Source organism: Mirounga angustirostris, unplaced genomic scaffold (genome assembly GCF_029215605.1).
Source record: "Mirounga angustirostris isolate CCGP_5_RB_7025 unplaced genomic scaffold, mMirAng1.0.hap1 SCAF_1, whole genome shotgun sequence".
Taxonomy (NCBI): Eukaryota; Metazoa; Chordata; class Mammalia; order Carnivora; family Phocidae; genus Mirounga; species Mirounga angustirostris.
In genome coordinates, this window is record NW_026991709.1 from 54,770,480 (window position 1) to 54,794,418 (window position 23,939).

Sequence of the window (23,939 nt, forward strand, 5' to 3'; positions counted from 1 at the left end):
GGCTTGCCAACTCAGGTGCCAGGGCAGATTTAGTGATCAAAACTTAAGTGTTAAGAAATGTATCACTCCAGCTTCATTTCTTGGTCAACAACTTGTCTCTGGATGCCTAGTATCATTAGTGAAGATGTGCCCTGATGCAAAGTCCAAGCAGATCCACCTACATATAACCAAGAGTACCTCCTCCTTTCTCCTAGGGCAGGACAGATGCTGGGAGTGTGTTTTTAAGGGACAGGTGGGACCTTCATGCCCATGTATGCAGAGCCCCACAGCCCTGGATGTTGCTGCAGAAATTTCCATAAAGCCCAGGACAACTGCAGAATGGAGTTCAAGTCCTATAGTGGTTTGCAGTCTCCTTTCACACACAAGACCAAAGCCTGGGCCTGAGTAGAAGTTGTAGTTACCTTTCTCTTTGCCAACTCTCTAATTCCATTCTTTGCCAACTCTCTACTTCAGGAAGTTTTTGCAGTCACTCACTGATTAGAAAGTCAAAGTCACAGTCCGCATGGAAAATACGATTCTAACCAGGGCATGTGGTGTGTTCTCCTTGGCCGAAAGCCTCTTACTTTACAACGCAGGACACTCACAGGCTATGAACCCTAACCAAACCAACTGGCTCCACTAATTCCGTGGTGTTCCTGCTCCTGCCCCCTCCCTCTCCCTCTGTTACCTATTTTAGAGCACTCTTCTGTATACTAACTTCTTTGGCTTGATTGTAAAGCCTCCTATCATTGGTCCCTAGTTGGAAAAATTCGGAATCCTGGACTTTATTCCATCTAGCTTCATCCTTTGAGAACTGAGATCCAAACATCTAAATCCCTCATTTACCCTGCCCACAAATGTTAACCTTCTACACTGAACCAGAAAGTAAAACTCAATTTCCCTTGATAAGTTTTGTATCTAAAGCTACAAAAGGAGACTTTTCAGAAGGCCATTACAAATGTCATGAGGGTCCTCACCAGGCAAAAACCAAAGAAATAAAAAACGAAAGAGGAAGGCATGGAGGGCGGGAGGAAGAAATTCAGTTAGAATTCTTCATAACATCCAGGAGAGAACTAACATTCCCCCATACTGCCAGAGCATGTGACAGACCGCCTGAGGACAGGCAGTTAGCAACTGCGGTTCTATTTCAAGAGACATTTAACCTGTGGTGTATCTGCAGTGGTATAGTTAGGAGACAAGTCATAAAGTCATTCTATGGAATCTTCTTGATAACTTTATCACCTCATGGGTGGGGGGAAAGAAAAAAGACCAGGAGTCGTCACTGCTTAGAAAGTTCAACAAAACGCATGGAAATATGTTAGCAAATATCTTTACCTTAAATTAGATGCCAGTTTTCTTACAGTTTCCTTGACAGATGTGCTTTGAGAAGACTCTTTCAGTAAAGCAGCAATGTGACAACAACCACTCACAGTGAAGCTGGTGTTGTGTCCAGGACTTGGACTTAAATCTTCCATCGGCGCGCTGTGCAAAAACAAGCCAAGGCTTATAATTTCAAAGCAGGAATCGTTAGGTACCAATGAATTCGGAAACATTAATAGACGACAAATGAACTGTTAATACACAACAAATGAGAGCAAGGCCATAAATGTCATGCTAAAAACTGTCATTTAGGGAGTTACAGAAAATCCATTCTCAACTAGAAAAATTACTATTTATTCCTGACAAATCTTGTTTCAAGGTTTTGGGGGGAGCCACAATTAAACAGAATTGGCGGTAATGTATTCTTAACAACGGTAGTCACATACCATTTGTCTCATTTGCTGAAAGAGGCTTTTAAACCAAAGTTCTATGTTAGCCTGGGGGAAGGTACATACAGAAATAAAACAAAAAGGGGCAAAGTCAGTTGAAAGAACTATTTAGTCAAGATCTGAAGGAAAAAGGGTGTTCCAGGTGAAGTGTAATGATCCTGGGTAGAAATGAAGCAGGGCCGCTGGGGTGGAGTGTGCGGGGAAGGTGGGGGGTGGGGAGGGGGCCGGTACCTTGGGCCAGGGGCCGGAACTGGAGTTTATTCTAAGCAGAGCAGGCACGACCACCGAAGGGTTTCTTGCATGGAAGCAAGGTTATCTGCTGTATGTTTTCAAAGGATAACTGGCTGCAGCACGGAGAGTAACACACAATGAGGATGCTCAGAATCGTGCAGTGTGTTAAGGAGACCCAAAGCTTTCAATATTGTGGGAACAAAAAACGTTCAGGAGGGCTGGGGGACTTGCAATTTGGGAGACAAAACTCTGTAGGCAGGTAGGGGTCAGATCACGTAGGGATTTGCTTGTCAAATAAGGAGGGGGTTTTTGTAATCCTTTCATGCTAAGTGTTAAGACCACAGCTCTGGAGAGTTTTATATGTTTATACTGTATGGGTCATTTAAAAATTGGACAAGAGTTAATATCAAATAGAATGTGTTTCTACTGTCAACAGCTTTTTGGCATTAATTCTCCTAACTTCAGTTGATATTTTATTTAAGGCTAAGAACATTATAACTAATGCTTGTCTCTTAAAGAATACTTATACAGGGGCGCCTGGGTGGCTCAGATGGTTAAGCATCTGCCTTCGGTCAGGTCATGATCCCAGGGTCCTGGGATCGAGCCCCGCATAGGGTTCCTTGCTCAGCGGGAAGCCTGCTTCTCCCTCTCCTTCTACTGCTCCCCCTGCTTGTGCTCTCTCGCTCTCTCTGTCAAATAAATAAATAAAATCTTAAAAAAAAAAAAGAATATTTATACAGTATCTGAAGCCTATGAACTGTAACTTCCTTTATGCTGAAATTTTATTAAAGTAGTCCTCTAAAAATTTTTTTTATCATTTTTTGGGATGCTGAAAAATCATGCTGGCGCTGGGGGATAAAAGGTAAAATGCACTACACCTGAGCACAGAGTCCTCTCTGAACCTGTTTCTCTTCCTGCCAAATAATAATAGTGCCGACCTCCAAAGGAAAGGGAAACGAAAGTGAAAATGAACTTTTGGGACTTAATCAAGATAAAAAGCTTCTGCACAGCAAAGGAAACAGTCAACAAAACAAAGAGGCAACCCACAGAATGGGAGAGGATATTTGCAAATGACACTACAGATAAAGGGCTGATATCCAAGATCTATAAAGAACTTCTCAAACTCAACACCCAAAAAACAAATAATTAAATCAAAAAATGGGTAGAAGACATGAACAGACACCTCTCCAAAGAAGACCTACAAATGGCTAACAGACACATGAAAAAATGTTCATCATCATTAGCCATCAGGGAAATTCAAATCAAAACCACATTGAGATACCATCTTACACCAGTTAGAATGACAAAAACTGACAAGGCAAGAAACAACAATTGTTGGAGAGGTTGTGGAGAAAGGGGAACCCTCTTACACTGTTGGTGGGAATGCAAGTTGGTACAGCCACTTTGGAAAACAGTGTGGAGGTTCCTCAAAAAATTAAAAATAGAGCTACCCTATGACCAAGCAATTGCACTATTGGGTATTTACCCCAAAGATACAGAGGTAGTGAAAAGAAGGGCCACATGCACCCCAGTGTTCATAGCAGCAATGTCCTCAATAGCCAAACTGTGGAAAGAGCCGAGATGCTCTTCAACAGATGAATGGATAAAGAAGATGTGGTCCATATATACAATGGAATATTACTCAGCCATCAGAAAAGATGAATACCCAACTTTTACATCAACATGGATGGAACTGGAGGAGATTATGCTAAGTGAAATAAGTCAAAAAGAGAAAGACAATTATCATATAGTTTCACATATTTGTGGAACATAAGGAATAGCATGGAGGTCATTAGGAGAAGGAAGGGAAAAATGAAGGGGAGGGAATCAGAGGGGGAGACGAACCATGAAAGACTATGGACTCCAAGAAACAAATTGAGGGTTTTAGAGGGAAGGGGGGTAGGGGCATGGGTTAGCCCGGTGATGGGTATTAAGGAGGGCATGTATTGCATGGAGCACTGGGTGTTACATGCAAACAATGAATCATGGAACACTACATCAAAAACTAATGATGTAATGTATGGTGACTAACCTAACACAATAAAAAAAAAGAAAGAAAAAAGCACTGGAAATGACCCTGGCTCCCTGACACTGTGCCTCACTTGATAGCCCTAAACCAGCTCTTTCCAGGCTTATTTTACTTCAGAAAAATAAATTTCTATTGTACTAAAGAATAATAATAATAATAATAATAATAATAATAATAATAATAATAATAATAGTGCCGACCTCACAGAGATGTGCTGAGGATTAAACAAGACATACAAAGAATTCAGCCCAACCCCTACACTTAGGAAGTGCTCAGTAAATAGCACCTAATTATTATTGTTATTATGATCATCTTTATCCTCACTACCACTATTAATGAGTTTGATAAGATTCTTCCACGAAGACAGTTTTTTTTTTTTTTTAAAGATTTTATTTATTTATTTGACAGAGAAAGACACAGTGAGAGAGGGAACACAAGCAGGGGGAGTGGGAGAGGGAGAAGCAGACTCCCTGCCGAGCAGGGAGCCCGATGCGGGACTCGATCCAGGGACTCCAGGATCATGACCTGAGCCGAAGGCAGTCGCTTAACCAACTGAGCCACCCAGGCGCCCACGAAGACAGTTTTAATTGGACCACAGTTCTAACATTTCATGTTGTATATACAATTCAAAGATGATTAAAAAAAAAAGACACACACAACCTCATACAAACCTGAAAGCAACATATAATACACACACACGCACACACACACACACACGATGTGTTTTAGTTTTTGGATGAATTTTAAACTTTAACTCAAACTTTAATAAATAACTCTAGGTTAAAGCACTGTCCATAAAGTGGCACAGCAACCACATGAGGGGGAAACTGCCTCATTTAGTCAATCAACAAATATACTAACTCTGAATCAGCTGTTATTCTGGACACTAATGACACAGAGGTGGGCAACACAGCCTTGTTCTTGTGGAGGGAATTAGCTCCTAGTGAAAAAGATAGAAAATAAGCAAGCTAGAATGTAACACATTAAAAGAAACAGATTAGTCAATAAGATACTTTAAAATAGTAGTAAGTACTCTGAAAAAAAACATGCAGGATGCTAAGATCTGATAGTGTGCCTTATCAGGAATGGGACAGGCTATTTTAGATGGATTACTATGGGAAGACCTCTCAGACACCTAGAGTTATGATGAAGAAAAGATACGGCCCCCGTCCTTATGGGAAGACAGACTTTCAGACGGACAATTCCACTTGACAATGATCAGAATACAGCTGATATTTAACAGATAATTTTTTAAAGATTTTATTTATTTGAGAGAGAGTGAAAGTGGGAGAGATCACAGATCTCCAGAGAGGGAGAAGCAGACCCCCTGCTGAGTGGAGAGCCTGATGTGGGGTTCGATCCCAGGACCCTGGGATCATGACCTGAGCTGAAGGCAGTCGCTTAAATGACTGAGCCACCCAAGCGCCCCTAACAGATAACTACTGAAGTTGAAGGAGTTATGACCACTCTAATTACTGCATCAGTGGCTCTCTGAAACCTTGAGTTTGCCTGTGAGAGTTGAGGGTCCCAGAGGAGAGAACACTTGAACTCGAACTTGAAGGAAAGAGTAGTAGACTGGTGTACAGCTTGCAGAGGGCAAAGGAAGCAGTGTGGACAGAGATGCAAGTGTGATAAAACAGGACCCAAAGCAACTCAGAAATTCTGGGAAACAAAGTGGGAGCTCCAGGAAGGGCCAGGAGTGAAGGGGACTTGCGCCGTGCTAAGGAATTTGTAACTTATCCTGCAAGCGATGGGGCCATGAGAGGCTTCTGAGTAGAACAGTGAAGTGAGGGGATTTGAGTATCAGAGGGACTCCTCTGTCAGCAAGTGCAGAAAATCAAACTCCTCTCTGTTTTTTCTGACACTCAATTCAATGTGCTCTTATGCAGAAAGAGCCCAAGATTTGGATTCATAGACACTGGGTCTAAATGCCTGGAAAGCACCTTTGACAAATTTGTCTAAGTGAGGGTAAGGGTTTGCTTCCTTGAAAACATTCTTTGTTTTATTGGGCATCCAAAATATTCAGCTGATTTTATGTTAAAAGTGACAAAAGTCTCATGTCAAGAAAATTCTAGCATGCAATAATTATCATATTACATATATGTATAACAGTAAGATAATGAGCCACACAAAAAAACAGGTTCCTGATTGCATATTCACACCTTATACCTATATGACATTTTCAGTTCTTTGACTACATTACAGTAATTTGAATTAGTTGCTCACTGTGAGTAGGAAGTTAAGCCTGTTCCATTTCATTATCTCCAAATCCTCACAAAAGAAAATAAAAAGGTTTGGGAAAAAGGTAAGAAACCTAGCCGTATTTATTCTTTCTTGTCTCCTTTGTAAATTTGGTTCCATTCTTAATTGTCTTTGCTTGTTGCTATTATTTTCTTTCTTCTTGTATTTAAACATTGATAATTACTTTGCAACAGTCTAATTGCACTCACTTAGAATTTATGTAATTGCAGTACACTCACCTTTCCCGGTTAGGTAATGAAGAGCTTCTCTTTATTTCTGGAGTATCACTGCACGGCTCCTGTTTTTCTTCAAAAGACAGACAAAATGAAGACAATCACATTTTGATGATCACACAGTAACGTGAACTGAAAGAAGTGTCGGCAGTTTATTAACTACTTATAGATAATTTGGCTTTGTATTCCAAACATCCTCTTGTAAAAAACGCACCAATATGTTCTTTATGCAACTTATAATAACCTTTTAATAAAGTGTAGATGGTGTATCTAATAATCCAAGAACCTTTGTAACTTGTTTTTTTGTAAGTTCTTTTTCATGATGCTTATTATCTGTGACTGGTGTGCATGGGGTGACTGCTTGGGGCCGTCAGATTCCCTTCTCTCACCAGACTCTGCCCAGACAACCTCCTGTCTTCCCCCTAGAATCCCATTCTATTCCATTTTAGGTTCCAGTTCAAAAGCATCCTAACAGATCCCAACCCCAAACATGTCTCTAGTAGAGAGTCGAACTTTAAAGCAGGAAGAGACCTGGTGTCATCTAGTCAACCTTCTCACTGAGGGAACCTCATTATTGTATGTTCAGAGAGGTTGGTGATCCGTTACAGTTCACAGAAGAGTAGAAATGCTCTGACTCCTTGGATTGGTTTTAAGAGTGTCTTGGAGGCAGTAGACGCAATAAGTCAACGTGTCATTCTTCCACCTGTCTCTAGAATTCATTGTGGTAACTGTCCACATATCTTATTCCACCAAGTAAACCCTTGCCAACAAGTTGAGGGCCATCAAAGGCCAAGTGGAATAGCACAGCGACAAAGGAAGTTTTAGATGGTGGGTGAATGGCTGAGGATCTGACTCCTTTAGGTACATATAAAAGAGAAAACACAGAGGTTTTCTAAGCATACTGCAGGTGCTACTAGTTTTACTCACTGGCTTGCATACAAAGTGAAATTTTTTTAGCCCAACGGCCAACTAATCTATAATTACAGTCATTTAAAATCATTTCACAATTTGTTCTTTCCAAACCCAGGATGAATATTTGAAATTAAATACTAATTTTAGGATCAAAATTGTATTAACAATTTTTCCATTACGATTTGGAAATCCAACAGGCACGTACTTGAAATCATGTTAATACTTTAAAACTTCTATAAAAGACTGGCTTTAAGATTAAGAAAGCCTTACAAAAGAAATACTGACTGTGAAATTGCAAATTATCCTAATTAAGATGAGAAATAAAAAGCTGTGATTTCTTAGGGACCTCACTAATGGGTTCAAATATAAAGATGTGCATGGATGGCTGATTAGGTTACCTGAGTAACAAAGTATGAAGGGAGAGCTTATGACCAAAAGTGAGCACAGAGTGATGCCATGGACCAATACAAGGACTGGGAATGATGAAGCCAAAAGGAGCTGAGGCTTGTCAAAGAGGCTAAGAAAAACTTTAGAACTTATTTCAGAATAAGAGGAGGACCATGAAAATGATGGGCTTGCTGCTCAGGCCCAATGGTAGAATATTAAAATAAAAGAGAGAATGGTATGATAATAATAATATAACACATAATAAAGGGGTTGGTCATAATAATGAATGGACGCTAAGAAAACAAAATTTTGAGTCCAGTTTGCTTCCAGCTTCTCTATCCAAAGAAATTGGTTTTGGATTGAATATTATAAGATGGCAACTCTAAGTTTAAAAAAAGCTCGTCTCTCACTTGAGACAAAAGATGTCCCATGGGGATAAAGGAACTAATGGATATGTTGGTGAACTGGTCTATGGGGAATCAGGAAAAGCAGGAAAAGGACTACATAATTGAAGATAGAGAACCGTCATCATAATTTTCAAAATACAGTCTGAATAAAAGAGCTCATATCAATCTACTGCAAATTTTCGAAACAGAATTCAACACAGAGAGTGGTCCAAGTCTACTGCTGGAGATGTCAGGCCGTGTGTGGCGGAGCTGGGGGGACTCTCCTTGGGAAGGGAGTGTCTCTTGGCTCTTCCAAAACACACGGGATTGGCAGCTCACTCTCCACCCAGCCCTCCTCCCACTTCTGGAACAACACATTTTAACTTTTAAAAATCCAAACTGCTACCAAACTTCTGATCTATATTCCACATCAGATGTGCCGTGTAAGTCATATTGAAAACAACTCAAACATCACAGCTAATATAGGTAAACTGAATTTTTTTTACCTTTTTTCATAAGAGAAACTTCCTTTTTTTCTTGTTTCAATGAGACCTCAGTGTCACTTTTATCTAAAACCTGAAAAATAAGCTGTTTATTTAAAGCTGCACAAAAATATAAGCTACATTATAGGGTGCGAAATGACCTGAGAATCAGTGGCCATATCAGAGAGAGAGGAGAGAAGTAGAGTTTATGCACGTTATGAAGGGAGACAAAGTAATTGTGAGCATTGTAGAAAAGAATATTGATGTGCATCTCAAGGAAGTTTATGTCATAATTGTCATATTTACTTTTACCATTTATCAGGATTTTTGTACTTCTATCAATATTTGTACAGGTATTTTTAAAAATCCATATCTTATGTGAATGTAACAATGACTCCAACAAATGAGCCAGGTATTTGATTCACCAGGAGCAACCACGGAACCTGTGCTGTTTTGAGGAGGGTTATCACACCGGTGGTCGATACAGAGGAGACATGGAGCATGAGCTCAACATCAGCGCAATGAAAACCTTGGGGAGGTTGGGGCCTGGGGCCTGAGGCCCCACAGCATGATGGGGAAGAAAAGGATAGGGATGGGGAGTGTACCTGGGCCAACCAGGGGACAAGACTGGGACACCTTATCTTTTGATAAAATCACAGGAGATCTGCCTAAAAGGGGTTACAGAGCCTTAATGTGTTGAATGCAGGAGCCAAGAGGGCTGGTGGCCCCTGAGAGTGAGTGAGTGTGTGTGTGTGTGTGTGTGTGTGTGTATGATGTCTGGGTGGGTGGGCGGAAGTGGGGGTTGGAAGAGCTGGGGGGCGGGGGGAATGTGCCATCCAGAAGCCATGTCTACCACAGCTTTGGGAAGCCCGAAGACCCATCTTGCAAGGCTCACACAAAACCAACTTACATTTTGGAAATGTATTTCTTTAGATCAGAGAGAGAGAAAGAGAGTTAGTTCACACCCTTCAGGAAAATGGACCTAGAATGTTCCCTTTGTATATTTTGTAAATCTGTGAGAAGGTGGAGGAACAGGTAGTAAAAAACAGAAATGGAGAAGGCAGGGGTAAGGCAAGAGCTCCCTGACCCGAAGACCCTTCAACATGCGCTGAGATACAACTGTGTTCCCCACTCCTATGACCTGGGGGAAGGCGCGGAGCTGTGGGTTCTCTGGAGCTTGCCCACTGTGTCTGTACCCTTCGCCTTTCAAGCCCGCTGTGCCCTGCTAAACAAACGTGGGAGGGAGAGGCGATCACCTCTCTTTTTCTCCCCTGCCAGGAAACACAGGCATATATTTTACACGGCATTCTAGAAACTGTGCTCCGTCAGGAAGCAGGTTAAATGGGCACACATGTAGCCTAGCAACAAAAGACCTGACAGCTGTCAATCACTGCTGCTCCTGTTTCACTCAAAGCCATAACAAGGAAAGTCTTGTTAGGTAGGCGGAAATAAAACTGATTCTGGGGCGCCTGGGTGGCTCAGTCGGTTAAGCATCTGCCTTCGGCTCAGCTCATGGTCCCAGGGTCCTGGGATCGAGCCCTGCATCAGGCTCCTTGCTCAGCAGGAAGCCTGCTTCTCCCTCTGCCCCTCACCCCACTCTTGTGCACACACATACTCTCTCTCAAATAAATAAATAAAAATCTCAAAAAAAACCCTGATGCTAAGCTGCTTTGTTCATTTCAGAATAGTTTTGTACTTATACTGTAAATAAATTCCTGCCCCAGAAGTAAATAAAACGCATGTATTTTTTAAAGTTCATTTTGCAAAATGACCTTAACAATGTACATCTTATTTCTCTCTGATATATCATAAAACTTAGTTTTCTTCTAATATGCTGATACATACAGGAAATCCACATGCCTTAAGTGCCTCTAACTTCAAACTAAATATTTCTTGACCAGTTTATAAGCAGCATAGACTCTTTCCCACAGCAGTTAACAGCAACCACAATATAAGCTGACAAGAGGAGCTATTTAATGCCTTTAGTTACAACCACTTTGTTGTAATCCATGATGATCCAGCTCAGAATGTGTTCCTTTTCTTTGGTAACTCTTCCTTGTGATAAAAATCAGACAAGATGGAATGTTTTTGGGGCGCCTGGGTGGCTCAGTGGGTTAAGTGACTGCCTTCGGCTCAGGTCATGATCCTGGAGTCCCTGGACCGAGTCCCACATCAGGCTCCCTGCTCAGCGGGGAGTCTGCTTCTCCCTCTGACCCTCCCCCCCTCATGCTCTCTATCTCATTTTCTCTCTCAAATAAATAAATGAAATCTTTAAATAAAAGAAACTTATTTTTAGGGCGCCTGGGTGGCTCAGTCGGTTAAGCAACTGCCTTCGGCTCAGGTCATGATCCTGGAGTCCCGGGATCGAGTCCCGCATCGGGCTCCCTGCTCGGCAGGGAGTCTCCTTCTCCCTCTCTCGCTCCCCCCTCTTGTGCTCTCTCTCTCTCAAAATAAAAATAAATAAAATCTAAAAAAAAAAAAAATCAGACAAGATGGAAGCATCCAAGATTAACCAAAATGACAGCACTCTCAGTAGGAACTCTTGGTGGTGGTGTTATTAGCACAGCCTCATGAAATTAACTGTTTTTGCATTTTTTTGTTTACTTCTCTGCTTTGAGCCATGCCTTTAGAGGTTGTTTCCATGAGAGTCAGCTGTGTTCTCTCACTCCAGAAATGGTACTTACACAAAGCTTTCCCATCTAAATTGCAGGAGAGATTATCTTCTTTTCCTTTCCTGTATCTTCTTTATTCTTTGGCATACAGGTGTTTAAAAGATTTTGGATAAATAATGCACAGTATTCCCTTTTAAATAACACTGTAAATATCTGAGTTCACAGGATGCTCTTTTCTACCACAATGTACTTGTGGCTTTGAAGGTCTGAATTTTTTCAAGCTGAGACAACAAGACATACAGCTGTCTTTTCGATGACACTATTTGTATATTTTGATACTGCTTACAACGCTCTTTCATATACATTACTTCATTTCATTACAGAAGTGTTCTTGTCTCTTAGGCTTAACTGTGTTTCATACTCTGCAGTTTGGGGATATCTCTTCCCTAAGATTTTACCTCAGTCATGAAATAGATAACACCTCCCACACAGTAAATGAGATTATAGTCAAGTTTTAACATGCGGTTTTAGATACCTTAATTAAAATTATGTTAACAATGAGCAGAGCGGGATTTGTCAGTTCTCCAAGGGATGCAATGGATCAGCATAATACCACAAGCTCAATTTTGTGAAGTATCTATTTAAGAGGATAAATAAATCATAAATAAGAGAGAGGGGAAAAAAAAAAACATACCACAGTCAGCTGCGTAGCACTTCTCTAATTCAGCTGTTGTTAAGGATGCGTTAAAAACTGGTTGGTATCACTTTACCTGCTTTCTTTCCTTCTATTTCTTTGCCCCTCTATCTCCACCTTTATTATTATCAAGGACCCAAAAAGGCTACCAGACCAGTAACGCCTTCCTGCCAAACTCAAAGGGCCTTTCTGTTTTCACTCTTCCACAGTGAACGTTATGTTCCAGGCTCCCCTCTCATCCATAAATTTATTCCCTAAAATTGAGTTCCCAGTATGGGTCAGACGCTGTTCTGATAAAGAATACAAAGTCCCGCCTTTATGGAGCTTATTTTCTAGTGAGGGAAAAATAGATGTTAAGTAAATAAAAAGATGGATATGTGATGTGATGTCAGGTGATGTTAAGTTCTGCGAAGAGAAGTAACACAGGTAAGAGACCGAGAACAGCCTAAGTCCCCGCACCCTCCATGCCTCCTCCTCTCTACCCACTTCACAACCATGCCAGGTGCCCTCCTCTCTCAAGGTTAGGTTTGTTTGCTGTTGGTTTGCTTGTTCCTCCAACTTTTTTCTAGTTTTTCTTTACACACCCTTCAGCTGGGCCTTTCATGCCAACTCTATACAGAACTGTACTCACTCAGCCTCACCATGCTTCCTCCCCCTTTCGTCTGCTTTCCTTTCCTCCTGAGCCCTTGCCACCATCTATCCTGCAACACAGTTTACTTATTAGTCTTGTCTGGGGTCTGGCTCCCTGACTGGAATGGAAGCACCACGAGGACAGGGAGCATCTTCTTGTGGTATCTCCAGTGTCGACGACAGTAACGGACACTCAGTTTACTCACAGACTCACAAAGTCCTGACCAGACATACGTGTTGCTGGGGGCTGGGGGGAGGAGAATCCAGGCATTACACACATCCAAGGAAAAGTCAGGGAAGCAAAAATAAGCTCGGGCTGTTGGAGGCCAAGGAAGTCCAGGGTGGCCACAGTGAAGAGGAAGAAGGGACGAGGATAAGAACTCAAAAGAGGTCAAGGCCAGGTCACCTAGGGCCTTGGAGGGCACAGCAAGGACGCTGAATTCTGGTCGAAGTGTGAGCAGAAGCCATCAGAGGGTTCTGAGTAGGAGAATGGCATGACCTATCTTTTAGATGAAACAGATTTTTCGACCATGGATGCCAACAGAAGCAGTGAGATCATTTACAGGGCTATTGCGGTAGCCCTGACGAGAGATGTTGGTGAATTCGCCAGGGCGGCAGCTGTGGAAACACAGGGTATACGTTCAAAGGTTGATTGGGCAGGACTGGCTGACAGGCTGAGTGCCAGATGTGAAAGAAGGAGAGGAACTCAGGACGCCTCCTAGGCTGGGGCCTGAGTAGCTGTGAATGGTGGTGCCATTTATTGAGATGAGGAAGCATGAAGAAGTCTCTCGCTGCTCCTTCTTCCCTTGAATTCTATAACCTTCTGTGTCCCAAATCTCCCAGGATCTTTATTTTTCTGCCCACACTTAATCCCTCAACAAACCTATTAAAATTTCAGGGGTCCAACCATTCCCCGTATGCAAACAATGGCCTGATCAACATCACCAGCCCTAACTTTCCACCTTTGCTCCAGTTTGCTTCCAACGGACATCGCGACACTTGCAGGGTTTGCTGGAACTTCAGATCTTCAGCCCCATGGGTACCCACTCCGATCCCTTCACTCAGACATTGATCCCCCGACAGAGGCTGCTGCATCTACAGGGGGTGACCTAAAAGAATTTCTACTTCCTTCCCATCTGGGGTTAACGGGGACAAATCTGAACTTTACACATGGGTTTGGAAATGCCTGAGACAGAAAGAGTCCAGAATCAGAGAGGGCAGGGTATGTGTTTTGAACATGGAAGATGAAACTTTATTGGATAGGTCAGACTTAGGGTGGATAAGGGGAGACATGAGCTAAAGGGAAGTTAGCTTAATGTGGGCAAGGACTATGGACTGATTTTTTAAAATGAATTCAAGATTCTTGCCTGGAGAAGGCCCATCTACGGAATTTAGGAAACCAAAATGCTGAATGTTATTCAATGCGGTATCTATTTGTACCTTGAAATTCTTGCCCCTGAGTAAAGTCTGTGTACTCCAGCCAACCTGTGTGGAATGCTCTGGGTGAACAGACATGGAGGACAGTGCAGGCAGATGGAAGATAAAGGGAGAAGTCATAAGGAGACGAGGTTAAAAAAGTGGGAGGTCAAGCTCAACAGCTCGGGTTCAAGGTGACCACTTCCTGGCAGTGTGACCCTGAGCAAGTTTATCTTCCTCACCTGTAAGATGGGGATGAAAAGAGAATTTAACCCCTCAGGTTAAATTCAGAAAAATCAGATGAGATGATACACGTGAAGCACAGTACCTGAATTTCATCATGGCCACAAAGAAAGAGGAAAGGCTCACCCCACTAACACACACATACACAGGAACACACACAGAAGAATTTCAGAATAAAGTTTTACAGGGTCAGAGATAATAAATCTGGATCACATCAGTACCCCTTAAGGGGTAGAGGGGACAATACCTGTGCTAACAAGATCATGAAAAATAACGAAAGAAGTTTGCTGCAGTGCAAACGGATAGCCCCACACGTAATGTCTCCAAGGGTCCAACGGGGAGGTTACCTAGGGCATTTTGAAGAGGTTTAATATGTTCTTTAAAAACTCCTCATTATTTTCACGACAGTTTTTTAATCTCTAGAAAATGCCTAGAGTTTTAACTGAGTCCCAGTTGGGGACTTCCACGGTGCCAAATGACATGCAAGGTCTGACCAAGAACACTCTCACTGCATGGACTTTGAAAATGAATGGACCGTGCTGGCTAGAAGGCCAGGCAGAAATTAATATCAAGAAGGAAAAAAAAATGCCAGAGGCAACACCAGCAAACTATGGGATCAGAAGCAATTGGAGAAAAGGAAAAATGAAGCCCAGTGCCACATGGATGATCCTGGAGCATGCTAAGTGTGAGACACGGTGTAGAACAAAAAAGACAAACCTTAAAAATGACTAGAGAATGAGCATTATCTCAATGGGAAAAGAAATAAAACTAAAGAATATGTTTTTCTTAAAAAATAGCTTTCAGGGACGCCTGGGTGGCTCAGTCATAAAGCGTCTGCCTTTGGCTCGGGTCATGATCCCGGGGTCCTGGGATCGAGCCCCACGTCAGGCTCCCTGCTCGGCGGGAAGCCTGCTTCTCCTTCTCCCACTCCTCCTGCTTGTGTTCCCTCTCTCGCTATGTCTCTCTCTGTCAAATAAATAAATAAATAAATAATCTTTTTAAAAAAATAGCTTTCATAGACCATAGGCCTTGGAGAGAAAAGAATATGAAGAACATTCAGCCAAGAATGGGGTGGAATGGGAGGAGGAGGAACTTAGGAAAACAGGTCCAACTGCTGTAACCCTGAGCCACAGCAGACAAGATGATCTGGGAGAATGAATGATAACCAGCAGTCACCAGCAGTGGTCAGATTCGAGAGAGATCTGAACGGCCATCAATACTCTCATCATTTCAGGCGAAGTTGCACAAATGTAGCACAGCCCGAGGGAGGTGTGCCCGGAACTTGGAAAAGAGAAAAATGAAGTACACCGCTATGAAAAAAAAATCCGTTCAAAAGGCAGACGGACAGACACAGCAAAGGAAAGCAGGCGCTTAAAGGAACGGACTCGTTCTCCATTCAACATGAGAAAGATACACTCCTAGGAGCACAGGTGGAACAGGGCCTGGGTGCTGGGCCAGTGCCCCGTTTAGTGGTATAGCCAGTCATGTGGGTAACATCATCACTGTCACGCTTTAGGGGGAGGGCGACACGGCAGCCTGTCTTAGCTGGAAACCTTGTAAATATGCAGGCACATAACTCACCAGCAATTGTCAGACCAGAACTGGCCAGCCCATGCAGATTGGCACAAAGGGGGAGAATGCACGGTGTAAGTCAGCGTGTGCCTTCCAACTGGACGGAGGCTCTATTTATCTTTCAAATGACCCAACCGCTATTACGATATTATACAACGGTCCCATCAGTTTGGATAATGTAAAATCATCCCTGTGAGGTGGGCTTTCTTTGATGTGCTGAACCTATATTTCTCAGCCTATTACACTTGAAAATAAGGCCCTGGGCCCCAGGAAATTCACCAAAATAATAAAAACCACCCGGCTGCGGGGAGATGAGAAGTGTCAGTGTAGTAGCTAATTCTGTTTCTTTAAGTGATAACCTCTCGCAGCACCGTTGGTCCTGAGTGCCTTCCTTCTTTAAATGAGACAGGCACGGAGTCAGAATTAAAGCATGTGCACAGACACACACAATGGAAGCACGATAGGGAGAGAAGAACTGGGTAGAAGGCTAGGGGTTAAGAAGAATTATTTTTTAATTTATGAGTTTAAGAAAGTACAAACACTCAGAAGCAATTATTTCCTACTGGAATTACTGCAACTACAGCCAAACACAGAAATTAATGTGCATCTGTGGATAATTCATATTTATCGAAATAAATCAGGCACCCTGAGTCTGAGAACAGACTTCCCACGAGGATCAATGGGGCACAAATAAATCCTAGCCCCCCCAACACACACACAAGTAACATAAAACTTGAGAACTATTACATAAAAAGACAACAATTTTAATATAAATGTCATACGTAATTTATGAAAAAGTCCTCGCTAAAAGCTGTATGCAAAGCTTAGGGAGGGGACAGAGGGAGGGCTACGTGAAAGACCGACAGGATTCTAGAAAGCAGGTGGGGACTGACATGGCTCACGGGGGCAGCGACATCATGTTCTCTACAATACTAGTTGCATTTCCTCTTCCTTTCTGGTTGCTGATTAAATTTTGACTCTTTTCCTTTTGAAAAATACTTTGGTGTTTCCTTTCTTCACATCCTGGATTTACTTGTTCCTTTTTGTCACTACGAAGGTTTTCTCCTGCTCCCTTTCACAAATGACTCCTAGACCTTCTCAACATCCCTTCAGATGGCCTCTTAACGTAATTAAAGTTTATGGAAGAAGCCATGTGATGCCTGGGAGTAAGGGGGCAGGCAGGGAACGTGGATGAGACAAGACTGGCCGTGAGTTGGTCCCTGTGGAGCTGGGAAATGGGCAAACAGGAGTTGATGGTACTAGATTTGAAATATTTCATCATGAAAAAAGTTTTTTAAATAAAACCTCCATTACTGTTATACTGTGTGCCTTCTGACAATGATTTTCTGCTGATGGGCACAGACATTAGGCCTAAGTCAGAAGACATATGGTCTTTATTGGCTTGCTGGTAAATAAAACCTAATCCACAATTCCAAATAGCATTCTGAGATATCTCACCTAAAGACAGGTACAATGAGACCAGGCCCCTTTCTTTTTTGGAGGGTGGGGGGGAGAAAGAGAACGCGCATGTGCACTGGGAGGGGGGGCAGAGAGTGAGGATCTTAAGCAGGGTCCACACCCAGCATGGAGCATGACATAGGGCTCGATCTCACGACCCTAAGATCATGACCTGAGCCAAAATCAAGAGTCCGACACTTAACCGACTGAGCTACCCTGGCAAGGCCAGGCCCCTTTCTAAATACTCTCCCTTATATTATCATGTCAACAGACAGCAACCATTTAGGTGACTATAGTTATTCTTATTTAACGTTTAGCTATAAGCTTCTTGATGGTCAAAGTAAAAAGAGAACTCACTATAGTGAGCAATACAATTCATATTCTAATAAAAGGAAGCACCAAATAGATTTTTTCCTGACATGAAATTCTAATGTCTAAATGAAGTTTTAAATTACAGTGCAAAGAACACTAAACAGCATACTGGACAACGTCTTTAACGTGGCTTCACAGATGCAGTGTTCCTCACATGGCCAGTCCTTGAGTCAATTCTTCCTAAATACCAAAGGCTTTCTTTCACACTTGCATCAGTGAGGCAAAGTGAGTCTGCTGGGATCTACAGGACAGTCAGATACAAAGCTCTTAGATAGTGACTACCAACGTTAGAATCAGGGATACATCTGATTTCTTGAGTAAACAGAAATACATCTCTATTTCTTGAATAGACTTCTCTAGGGCTTTTGGCAGTGGCCTAACTAAGTCAATTGAGAATTACACTTTCTGGTGGGGATCCATATTATAAATTACAGAAAAGGTCATATGCTTTGGATTTGGGCATATAGGTTTCAGGCTGACCTTCAAGTTATATACATACACATATCTTTTATATGGATTTGCATACTATTAAACTTTCTCACCATGACAATTAAAATGAAAAGCATCATGGATTAGTGGTCAGGACATACAAACCCCAGTTCTATTTTCATTCGTTTCTATAGCCTTGGATATGTAACTAACTTTTCTGAGTCTTGTTTCTTCACCTAAAAACTAGGTTATTTAATTAAATGTTTCAGTTACTTTGAGGTACTAACATGACATGCTTCTTGAATTCCTCTAATCTTCATGAATGTGAATCAATCTCAAGGTGCCATTTAGCCTATGAAATTTATCTCACCAGGATTATATCTGGATAATCGCTGTTGCTAGTTTCAACTTCAATCAAAGCCTGGCATTCCTGTACAAGGTTTTGACTCTGCTTCTTATTGATTTCCCAAGAAGAGGCCTATGGCAAGATATTAACAGAAAATATACAAGGGTTAGGAGCAATCACTGGTATACACATTAAACCACATTTATTCAGCCTCTATTCAGTTCTGTACAGAAGCAAACTTCTGTAGGATAAACAGGAAATTCAATTTCTGATCTTTGCCCTCAAGAAGTATATGATTTAGATAAGCACTTGCAAAAGTTAAGTAACAATACACAACAATAAAATAAGAGTATCATAAGGCAAATTAGGTGTGAAACGAGTGCTTCAGACCATGGGCCTCACTAGTGAATCAAAGGGCTGGTAGTATTTTGCAAACGATCTCCATGAATTACTGCCCATACACTGAATAAATAACATCTCATATGGATATACACATTGCTCTTAAAATTTATGTAGATGTTGCTGTGAGGACATAAGATATACATTCATTTCAAAATATCTGTGAGGGCTTTCTCTTACATAGTTCTTAATCAATAGATTCCAGGCATGCCTAGTATTACGTGAGATGTCTGTGTCATTTTTAAAAAAGATGTCCTCATACTTGAAAAGTTGGGAAACAGTGGTATGAAAAATGTATGATGCAAGCAAAGGTCTCCTTTGATTGGAATGGCTACCAGTAGACTCTCAGCTTCTCAGGAGCAAGAACTATGACAATCTCTGAATCCTCAGCACCTGGCCCAACATAAATGCTTAGTATATGTTTGTTCAGTGGAATGAATTAACAAAGGACACTGAGAGAAAATTAAAGGGAATTAAAAGCTGCAGATGTAGGAAACAATAAGAATATTATTTTTACTGGGAGCCCTGCTTTCAGGAGATGGGGGGAAAGTTGTTGAGGATAAAGAAAGTGGAACCTCTGAGAAACACAAGGGTGTGATAAAAACAATTCTCTAGGAAGAACAATTAATTAATTACCTGTGTTAATAAAGCTGAACTGTGGTACATTTAAGTTAAAACATTAGCTAATTCCCAGAGCCATTGTTTTGGGGTTTTTTTTTACTGTATATTTAAGAATTTTATTTATTTATTTTCTTTTTATTAACATATAAGGTATTATTTGTTTCAGGGGTACAGGTCTGTGATTCATCAGTCTTACACAATTCACAGCATCCAGAGCCATGTTTTCAAGCTTTGGGAGCACATTATAAGACTGACTCGGGCATATCTGCCTTCCTAATTCCATCTACTTAGGCTATGTTAAAATTAATGACACTTCCCGCACCTCCTCTGGTAGTGGTAATGCCCAGTGTGCTTACTGGACAGAATATTAGAAATTTACTGCAAATGATCCTCAAGTAATTGAAAGCTGTTTCAATTGCAGTTTAAAACTTGGTTAAATTCATTTTTCAAATTTCGGGAATTCCAGAGTCTCCTGATCTATCTGCCCCAATTCTAGATTTTTGTACAGAACATCTTCTGAAGTGAAATTATCTTGTGTTTCCAAGAGTTGACATACAACCTGTCTCCATGTCTTCACCTTCCACCTGCTAGTCTGGTTTCTACCCCCTTCACTCCAACAAAAACAATAAAATTCTTCCTGAGATCATCCCTATTACCTCTAAGTCATTAAGTAAATGGACTTTTTTAGGCCTTTCAATAGAATCTCGCCTCTCTGACTAATTCTCCTTGAACTGACATTTCCCCCTCTTGGCTTTAGTGAGGAAACAAGCGCCTGGTTTGTCCTCTTCCTGCCCGGCCAGACCTTCACCATCATCGGAGCACCCTGACCCCGACAGCTAGCCATTAGGTGCTAAAATCCCTCAGGCTTCTGTCCAGTCTTTCTTCTCTTCTTACCCTTACTCCTCACTTGGCTTGTCCTCTTTGAGGTGTCAAACTATGGAAAGTGATCTCCCCCCACAGGCCCAGCCACCTTCTAGGAGTCTCCATTTCAAAGAATGGAACCACCATCCAACCAGGTGCAAGAGCCAGAAATTCTGTAGTCCTTGCCATTTCCCTCTGCTTCACCTTCTATACCCAATACATCACCAACACAGCTCAGTGTCTCCTCCTCAAGACAAACACACAAGTAACGAATGCACCCACTCCTCTCTGCTTGGCTGCCATCACCCCAGCCCCATTGGCCAGTGTTTCCCCAGAAGACCACTGTTAACAGCCCCCTGACTGCTCCGCCTGCATTCACAGCAGGCTTCCATACTCAGCCAACAGTCTTTTCTAAAGGAAGATCTGATCACACCACTTCCTTTCCATGGTGTCCCACTGCTTTTAGGATAAATGCAAAACCCCTTGTCAAAGCCTATAGGACCTGCATGGTTCTGGGCACTCCCTACGCACCTCACACCATAGCCCCTTTCTATCTCTCTGCCCTGCCAGAGCTTCCTTGTCTTCTTAAGGTACTCTGAATTCACCAGCATTCTTCTTTAGCACATGTCTGCATTGTCTGGAAATGCTCTTCCTCTCTTTTTACCCATTTAATTGGAATTCAATCCTAAAAAATTCAGTCATCGCTTTTTCAGGATTTTCATCACTTTTTCCCATTCAGTCCTCCCAGGAAGGGTCAAATCCCCTATTATAAGTACTCATGCTACTAAGTCATTAAAAACTGCCACAGTAGCAGTTTACATTTGTCTAATTATTGGATTGTCTGTCTCTGTGGAAGTTTAATGCGAGTAGGGACTCTATGTGGGTTTGCTCACAGTTAAATTCCCCATAGTTGGCTAGCATACTGAGTGGCACATAATAGATGATTTTATACACACACACACACACATACACACACACACACACACCCCCACACACTAAGTGAATCATTACAGTTAAAGTCTAAAATGTGTTATTTTAACACCTGGGCACACTTCAACTTCTCAATCACTTTTATGTTTTTAGAGCATACAACCTACTCATAAAATATGTCAACAAATCCCAAATCTTGAAATTGCCCACTAAATGAGTGGAAATCAGGCTTAAAGGAGATAGGACTCTAAAATGATATAACTACCTTTTATATTATATACATGCAGTACTTTAGACACAGCAAAGATTAAATAAATATCTTCTGAATATATGAACTTTGACTTGTAAGTCAAAGTAATTATGGCAAATAATTCTGTCGATTGTAGACAGTTTTTTTCCTATAGTCTTGAAGAAAGATTTAGGGCCCAAACTTCAAAATTATAGGGAACTGAACTTCAAATATTTTAAGAGAATGAGCTACCCAAAAATAGAATGAGAAAGGCTACCTTAGGAGGTAATAAGTTTTTGTCACTAAAGATTTTCTAGAAGAGTCTATACACCATTTGCCAAAGATTTTACAAAAGAACGCGTGAGATATTTCTGCAGTGTAACAATTGTTCACAATAATTCCTTTGGAAAGAACCATGCCTAAAATACCTTGTCTTCCACAATGCTTAACACAGTAACTTTACACAGGGCAAAGTTCTGTAGATATTTGCTGACCAAATTAGTTTACTGCTTTCAGAGCCTATGGCAATTTATTTGAATATTTTCTCTGGTGGCCCATCTCTACCCTTTAAGGGTAAATTTCATTTGGGGAAACAGTAAAAAGGCATTAGAAATCAAATTTGATGAACAAGGCAGATAAACTAGGCAATGCATTTCAGCTTATACAAGATTTTAAATGGTGGTAAAATATTGTCTGTTATCACCTACCACTGAATCTGGCACGGGGTAAATGACCACTGAACTGTAGGTTTTCTTATTATTATATGCTAAATCTGAGAGCAAGTTCTCAAAAAGGAATCAAATAAGAATAATATTTTAAGAATGGGAGTGCAGTGATTCTTTTAAAAGAAACAAACTCATTTGGAAATTGTGGGGTGGTACATTTGTTAAAATCAGTCTCACCACTTAACTGTATTAACAAAGATTATATCCCATTTTCCCTGAACCTCGACTACTGGGGTAAGTACCTATTGTAAAATTTGACTAAGCATTTTTGCTATAATGTTGAATGCAGAATCCTCAAGATTACAGGCTCATCCTATACGAATATGCTTCTCTTAAATACAGATTTTAAATCCTTTTCCCATGCAGGCGTTCTCTGGGGCCCGTCAGTTGGTTGAGCATCACCCACTACACTGATGTGCTGATATTAACCTTCTGACGTTTTCTCCAAAAGAGAATAGAGAAGAAAAAATAGAAATTGGGACCTTGTCCTGGAAACTCAGATGACAATGAGCATGCTATAATTGGAGTGCTTTAAAAACGTGAAAATGAAGCAAAACCTTTGCCCAGTGCTATTTCCAGAATAAGTGAATGACTATACATTCTGTGGATAAGAAAAGAAAAACACCTGGGACCTCTGGGCTAGGCTGACATTTTCCGGCAGGGCGGCTAGACGTCTGCGCTGTCGAGGCTTCGCTTTCTTCTGTGGAGACTTTATAATTTTATCCTCTGCAATACACTCTACATCAGAGTTTGTCCCTTCTGGGTTTCTCTTCCAGCCTCTGTGGCTGACAGAAAGCTCAAAGGAGGCAAGAGATTCCTGCTTCAAGTTATCGCCCCAAGGCCTGACTTTCTGAGTTTTTGTATTTTCCTGGAATAACAAAGAACATGTTTTCATTTTGGGGGAGCCAGCTTATTTATAATTACCATTTCCCTCAAAACCTTATGACATTAGGCGATACTTATTACTAAAAAAAACTTTAAAAAGGAGCAGTGTGGAAAATAGGCTTTAGCAAATATATACCACTGTAATAGCTCATTCATGAATTTGGTTCAGCAGAGGAGGCCTGAGCCAAGAAATCTTCTGATTCTGAGGATGCAGAAGACAACAGACAGAACATAGTATGCTTCCTGACTTCCTCCCAACAGAGGTTTACATACTTTTGGTTCCTGTATGTCAATAACCTGGTGCATATATGTTAATGACCTGGCTAAAGGTTGGATGGGGTATATCAAGCCTATCATCTGCCTGTTAAGAAATAAGAATAACTAAAATTGCAGAGTTTTCCATGTGTGTGCACACACGTTGTGTGTGATTGGTATAACTGAAAAGCCCTAAAGGTCAAATAATATTCTCTCTAAAATTTAAATTTTAGATAGTAACAGACATTGGAGGAATATAATAGGACATACAGGAAACACAAGAAACAATGTCGGAATTACATATACAACATATTTCTAGGCAAATATAAATCCATAGACTGAATCAGTCAATGTCTCTTTCTATATATATGATTATGTATATACATATACACATATATAACCATAGAAAATATGGAAAATACATTAAAATATTTAAAATGGTCAACATTATGTAATGTATGGTGACTAACATAATAAAATTAAAAAAAATAAAAATAAAATGGTCATTTCCAAAGTGTAAAACAATGAGTGATTTAAATTTTCTTATTTATCTCTTACTTTATTTTCTAAGTTTTTCCTAATAAACATGTATCACTCTAATAAGACAAAAAAA

At 41.1% G+C, this 23,939-nt stretch overlaps 1 protein-coding gene across 1 annotated transcript in view; it reads right to left on the reverse strand.

The window, feature by feature from the left end:
• MORC1 (MORC family CW-type zinc finger 1) overlaps nucleotides 1-23,939 on the reverse strand; it is a 170,399-nt gene that overhangs the window by 22,711 nt on the left and 123,749 nt on the right. Inside the window, exons 19-24 of the mRNA XM_064589446.1 lie at nucleotides 22,812-23,054; nucleotides 22,169-22,246; nucleotides 18,446-18,553; nucleotides 8,674-8,743; nucleotides 6,489-6,555; nucleotides 1,315-1,482 (exon numbers count right to left, since the gene is read on the reverse strand). Of these exons, the coding sequence (XP_064445516.1) occupies nucleotides 1,315-1,482; nucleotides 6,489-6,555; nucleotides 8,674-8,743; nucleotides 18,446-18,553; nucleotides 22,169-22,246; nucleotides 22,812-23,054 (734 nt within the window). The remainder of the gene's footprint in view (nucleotides 1-1,314; nucleotides 1,483-6,488; nucleotides 6,556-8,673; nucleotides 8,744-18,445; nucleotides 18,554-22,168; nucleotides 22,247-22,811; nucleotides 23,055-23,939) is intronic.